Genomic DNA, 6,265 nt, shown 5'->3' with positions numbered 1-6,265 from the left:
TGTTACAAACAAATTACCAACATCTCCATGCTGTCTAGATGCAATATGTGTATTTTCAGATTTTTGTCTTAATAACTGAATTTTTTACAGTGGTTTGAAATCTGCTTTTCCATGCATGGATGGCTGCTAAACCTGCACGTCTGGCTTAGTCAGTTTGTGAAGCTACACATGAAATGTCACTGACTAATTAGCTCAGTGAGATAGAAATTGATCCTCAGTCTCAGAGGTTGTGCGTTCAAGCCTCAGCTGATGCAAAAGGCAGATTGTGTTGCTAAATTCCTAAATGTCTTTCAATTCTTCTGCTTGTTGCTCAGAATTGCCTAAAAATGTCCAGACCCAACCCATCGCTGCACAGCAGCTATAATTATTTGCTTTTGTTATTTGTTTTTTACTGCCTTTTAAGCTAAAACATATGCTGTGTATTGACTCATGGGCTGGAATTGTACCAAAAACAGTGGTTATTATTTACTGAGACATTGGTGGGACTGTGACTCCCAACCCAGGTTTTTTAAGTCAAAACATGATCTTTTCCTGACCATAAACAAATAGTTTTTGTGCTTAAACCTAACCAAACTTTAACCACAGTGTTAATGAAACATAAAGTCTCAACATAACCGCTACATAATAATGTTCAAATGTAACCTATTCATGCTTTGCATACATAAATCACACCTCATTTCAACAGGACTTTGCTTAAACCACAACAATTCCCACATTTTTTTTAAAAGTATAATTATTTTCTTTTCCTCTGACAGAACCCTCAACAAAGTCGAATTCTACTCACTTATTAGACATTTTGAGAAGGACACAATTTCCTTCCTCCTGCTCTTATTGTACAGTACCAGTAGTTCTTATACTTGGCCCTCTGGGCTCAGAGTCCTGCTGGTTTCATTCCAGCTCCCCACTCACAGAATAGTTTGCACCTCAGTTGGCAGGTGAATGCAATTAACTAGCTGGTAGCAGGAGAAAGCAACAAGGCTTCAGGCCCATGAGGAACAGGATTGAGAACAACAATCAGTATTGTTTTTACTCTCTCCACCTATACAGGCCACCTAACGTACAGCTGAATGCAAAAATCTTCATGCTGCCTTTGTGGAACTTGTCAGAACGCATTATGGAAAATGGAGGAAAGTGGCTGGTTAGGGAAAAATAGATTACACTGCAATTTCTAGAAACAACCAAGCCAGAGTGAGAAAACTGAATCCCAAGGTTGGATTTTTTTAATCATTTTTACAAACCTTACTATTGTGTAACCACAAGGAAATGGCTGCAGCTTTTCTGTGGTGCCCACTGACACTGTCAGCATGCCCTGGAAGAAGACATGAAAAGCTGTTTCACACCAAACATGGATTTTTGTCTCAGAAATTTGCACAGAAATTTATATGGAGTAGAAGGAAAAAATAGGAAGTGCTGCACTGGATCAAGAAATTAGGTGTTGGCGATGATTAAAAATCAGGTGCTTTTTAAGGATGGAGCGAGTAGTTGAATGAGAGAAAAAAAAGCAATGACTTATTTAATGTAGAAATCCATGGTTTAGGTTGGAAGTCAAGAAAGCATTTTTTTTGGCACTCTGATTTTAATTAAAAATCCTTTATACATTGAAGACCAATAGTCAGGTCAAGTTAAGTCTAAACACATTGGTCACCCATGTATTAAACCTACAGGAGACCTCATGCCACCTAACTGTAACTTCAAACAGAGACAACGGAGACTATTTATTTTTGTGATTCAGGAAGCCCAGGTGTGCCGCATTGCTTAACAAGGTGCAGCACACCTGGCATGGAAGAGGTGCTTAAGAGCTCCTGTGCCAGCAGCAGAGAAGAGAGGCCTCCGGTGTGGGGACTGCTGGCCTTGCTACCTCTCAGCCTGGGATTTGTGTTGTCTTGTCACCCTACTTGGACTTTCACAGACGTAACTTTCATTCTTATCCCGCCACGTCGGGCCGGGTTGGACCAAGTGTTGTAATTGACGAGTTGGAAGTGAGAAAGTTTTGTTTTCTGGGGATCCCCTGAAACTTCCTCAAGAACCCCTGAGGGTCCCCGGACCCCTGGTTGAGAGCAACTGTTCTATATTACATATGTTTATGTGTTCACGCTTCTTGTGTGGAGTCGTTCTGGGTTTAGGTCTGATGGGGGACACTCCTCGCAGCTAAACTCTTAACGGTCCAGGTTTGCAGTGTCCTCAGTGGTTTCCTGAAGCCTTCAGCTATTCCTCTGTGTACTTACCCCTGCAAAAATACCTATGTAGATAACTGCTCTCCAAGGCGGAAACTGCAAAATGCAGCTACCAGGAGAATTTTGTTTACAGGCTCTGAGGAGGGATTGTGATGCTGATTGCTACAGTAACAAGTCCCTGAAGTGCCTTTTGAGACATACATTAGAGATCATGTGGAATAGTCAAACAGTTGGCACATCATAAACAACAACTATTTTTAGCTTTGTGTTTTCCTTTCGTTTTTATCTGTAGATGGGGTCATTAGCAGCGATGTGGCGTGGAGTCATATGACACAGAAGCATAAAGTACCAAAGAAGCAGATGGTTGCACTTTTTGTTGTTGAGTCTAATCGCTGCTGAGTTGCCTGAAGGCGTGTGTCCTTGAAAGGCCAACAAGACAGGATCCGGTCTGGTGATAGGACCTGCAATAATAACATTCTTCACTTCTAATACCTTCTTAGCTGTCACGACTGCAAGCACATGTAGTCACTCTAATCATTAGGATGAAACTGCTCCCACTAATTGAAGCAGTGTTAACAGATAGCAGCTTTATACGCAACATTTCCCCTGAGTAACATATTCCAGACTACACTAATCTGTAGAGCAGACTGCCACAGGCTGTACAAAAGAAATAATACATCACACAACGCAGTTAATATAACAGGGAGAGTGGGTGAGCCCAGATGCCCAGAGATGCTTGCCTGCCAACACCCAAGACATACATTTGGTCCTTGAGCGTGATAAAAATCTCAATATAGATTGCTGTCATGCTCTCAAGCGGCGTCAGTCTTATTGCATTGCAGCACAACGCTGCAAACGAGATGAGTTACATGGTGTAATGTTAGACTCTGTGCATTGTGTGTCCGTCAAAGCAACAGACAGGATCCGTGTGGACTTACACAGGCAATTTGAGATATGCAACAATTTACAGTGCAGCATACATTTAACAATTATTTAAATTAATATGTTGAGCTCTTTATTGATCTATGGTTCTTTTTTCTCTGCAGAAAGAGATTCCCATGGAGAAGACACCCGTCAGCGCAAACCCGCCTCTCGACTTCTCCCTGGAGTCCCTGAACAAGCTGAATCACAGCAGCTCCAGCAGCACCAGCCTCGGCAGCCGCAGAGGTGACTGCAACGCCGACGCGGGGAAAAGCGGGGAGGACTGCTGCAAGGTGGACGAACCCTCCTCCTCCAGCTTCTCAAGCAAGCCCGGGGCGGATCCTGCGGGCTCCCTCAGCGACTCACTGTACGACAGCTTCTCCTCCTGCACCAGTCAGGGCTCCAACGAGGTGTAGGGAGCAACGAGTAAGAAGGCAGGGCTGTAGAGTCTCCTCTGACATCTTGGACATGTCAAGTTTATGTCCACTTTTTCTCTCCTTGTCAAATTTTTAAGCATGAATTTTGCAAGTAAAAAAATACTTCCATCACCAGAGAAAAAAAAATGTTGGCATTGTACGTTTTTGCAAACCATGGATATGATACATTTGCACAGTGTTATGTAGTGGATATGTTTCAGCAACACTGATTATCATGTGGTTAGGTTTAGACATAAAAACCACTTGGTTGTGGTTAAAAAAAAGATCATATTTTGGCTTAAAATACTTGGTTTGGGAGTCACAATCACAGCAGGACAAGCAGCAATGTCTCAGTAAAAAACAACCACTATTTTTGGTACAATCCCTGCCTAGTTTGGTGCCTAAAAAGCAGCTGGAAAAAAACAGACTGGTTGCTACAAAATGCCTGCATTAGGTGCCTAAAATGCAGCTAGAAAAACACTGACTGGTTGCAACAAAATATCTGCATTTGGTGCCTAAAAAGCCACTGGAAAAACACTGACTGGTTGCAACTGAACACCTGCGTTTGGTCCCTAAAAAGCCACTAGAAACACACCGACAGGTTGCTACAAAACACCCAGAGCTGGAGCCTAAAGCTGCTGGAAACACAACAGTGACTCGTTAAATCCCATCAGTTTTGTTGTTTGCTGGTCTTGATTAGTGGTCTGCATCTTGCCTAGGTGACCAGTCACCAACCCCTCCATCTCCAGATGACAAATTCAGCACATATTACGTCACATTAGAAACATTGATAAAATATCTCTAAAACGTTCAAATATAACATATTCATGGTTTGCGGAAAAATACAAGTTGGGGCGAGCTGGTGTGTTCTGGTGTTGGTCCCAAGCCTCTTTGGATCTGGTTTTGATCATGCTTTTCTTTCCCCTAAGTTTGGCAATGACGTGGTCTTGACTTTAGGTCTGCCACAACATACGGAGCCCTGCCGTCTCTACATACGACACAAAGCACTTAGTGGAGCTGGAGACACGAGGACAAGACCTCAACCCAAACACCAAACCAAGACTTTTAATAGTTTGACTCTGGGTGCGGTGGACTGGACAGCAATACCCAACGTTGTCTCTCAAATGTTTTTCTCCCCATGCTGGGGATCTTCTTATCATTGCACTGTAACAAATACTGTACAAAGTTTGTAAGGAGTGTAAAGTGAATGATTATTCAAGCAGCGATAAGCAGGGCGTCTTTTTGGGGCAACACTGGTTGGCGTACAACAAAATCGTTTGCATTCCTGTTTGCTAGGAAAGTAGATTTAAACCTAAGGTGTCATTTTATGTTTTGCTGCTAAGTACGTTGCCCGTTGAAGTTGCCCAAATATTGTGGAATCACAACCTGTAATAATCAACCTGCTTTATCTTCTCCTTTGAAGCAATACTTTTAAAACTAATAGGATTTAGCTTTTATTTCATTTCTGTTCATTTAAATTGTGTTGTTTTGAGCAGTTATGCTGCCAATAACGCCAAGACAACAGAAATTTGTGCAAAAATGATCACCATTCAGCTAACAATGCTTTTTTTTAGCAGCAGTGATGTCAACTATTGTGTTTCCATGTGGTACATTAAGCAATACGAATATTTTTCAGTGTCTGACCGGTACACATTTACAACAAACGATCAGCTTTTTTGGCTTGAACGCACCCAGTGTCATTGTTGGTAGCTCAGGGAACATACTGGACTAATGTAGATTGTAAAATGTTGACAAATACAAACAGCAATCTTATGCTTTTTTTTGTTGTTGTTTTTCAGTTCCTGATGCAAACTCCAGAATCCAAACAGCTTAGTTTATCTCATGTAGCGTAGTGTATACCTGAACTCTCCAAACCTCAGCTTTCCTTTCATAGTTGTATATTATGTTGTATATAAAAATAAGTTAATATCAGAATGGGCATTGCTGATTGATATATGCAAATAAGTAAAAAAAAAAGATGTAAATTGTTTGCCAATCATTCAACCAAGGTTTTAAGTTTTGAAAATCTTTTTTTCTTATGGAATTCTTTTGGGGTTCTTCTTTAAAGCGAAATCTTTATTTTGATCGATAAGACTAAAATATTTTATCACTTTATTTTAAAGACATATTTGAGCTTTTAGGTGAGCCAAATTTCTCTCTGGAATTTGACCAGCTGGTGCTAATCAACAGAGCCGACTGTGTGTTTCAATTTTTCTATGAAACTGTTAATATTGTATGAAGAGAGTCTGAAGTGTGTATTTTTCTAGGTGTCCAGTATTTATACCCACATTTTGTACTGTCAGACTGTAGTGTGATTGTCATGCTTCACCTCTCTCCTTAAATGTTCCTTTGTAAAGAGAAATGGTTACCAGCAGTGTTACTTTGGTAATTATTATTAATGTTATTGTTATTATTATTATTATTACTGTGTGCAATTTTGTCTGTTACACCAGACTTTAATGCTATATTTTATGTAACTATTTCCTAAATAAATATGAGAAACTATTTCCTATTTCAAACTGAGCTGCAAGGCATGCTGAGTGTTTGTATTTCTATTTGTGCGTCACCAGGTGATTCATTCATTCTTTCAACTTGGAAATAAAAGGTTTGGAGGAAACCCGAAATCTTTCACCCCAGGGGCATCGCGTGTAATCACCGCTTCCCACTCACAATCTGTCAGCAGGAGCTGGAGCTGCAGAACCGGCGACAGTTTGCTCCGAGACTGCGCTCCGCTTCGTGCGGAGGGATTTATAA

General features: G+C 40.9%; 1 protein-coding gene across 5 annotated transcripts in view; it reads left to right on the top strand.

Moving 5' to 3' along the window:
• The window catches only part of LOC126401653 (nck-associated protein 5-like), a 241,384-nt gene extending 235,368 nt beyond the window's left edge, over positions 1 to 6,016 (top strand). For all 5 annotated transcript variants that reach the window (XM_050063005.1, XM_050063006.1, XM_050063007.1 and 2 more), the window contains one exon: positions 3,221 to 6,016. In XM_050063005.1, the coding sequence (XP_049918962.1) occupies positions 3,221 to 3,511 (291 nt within the window). In that variant the 3' untranslated portion in view covers positions 3,512 to 6,016. The remainder of the gene's footprint in view (positions 1 to 3,220) is intronic.
• Positions 6,017 to 6,265: the final 249 nt, after the last annotated feature.

This window comes from Epinephelus moara, chromosome 15 (genome assembly GCF_006386435.1).
Source record: "Epinephelus moara isolate mb chromosome 15, YSFRI_EMoa_1.0, whole genome shotgun sequence".
Lineage (NCBI taxonomy): Eukaryota > Metazoa > Chordata > Actinopteri > Perciformes > Serranidae > Epinephelus > Epinephelus moara.
The sequence above is the reverse complement of the archived record's forward strand: the minus strand, read 5'-3'. Positions and strand labels throughout refer to the sequence as shown.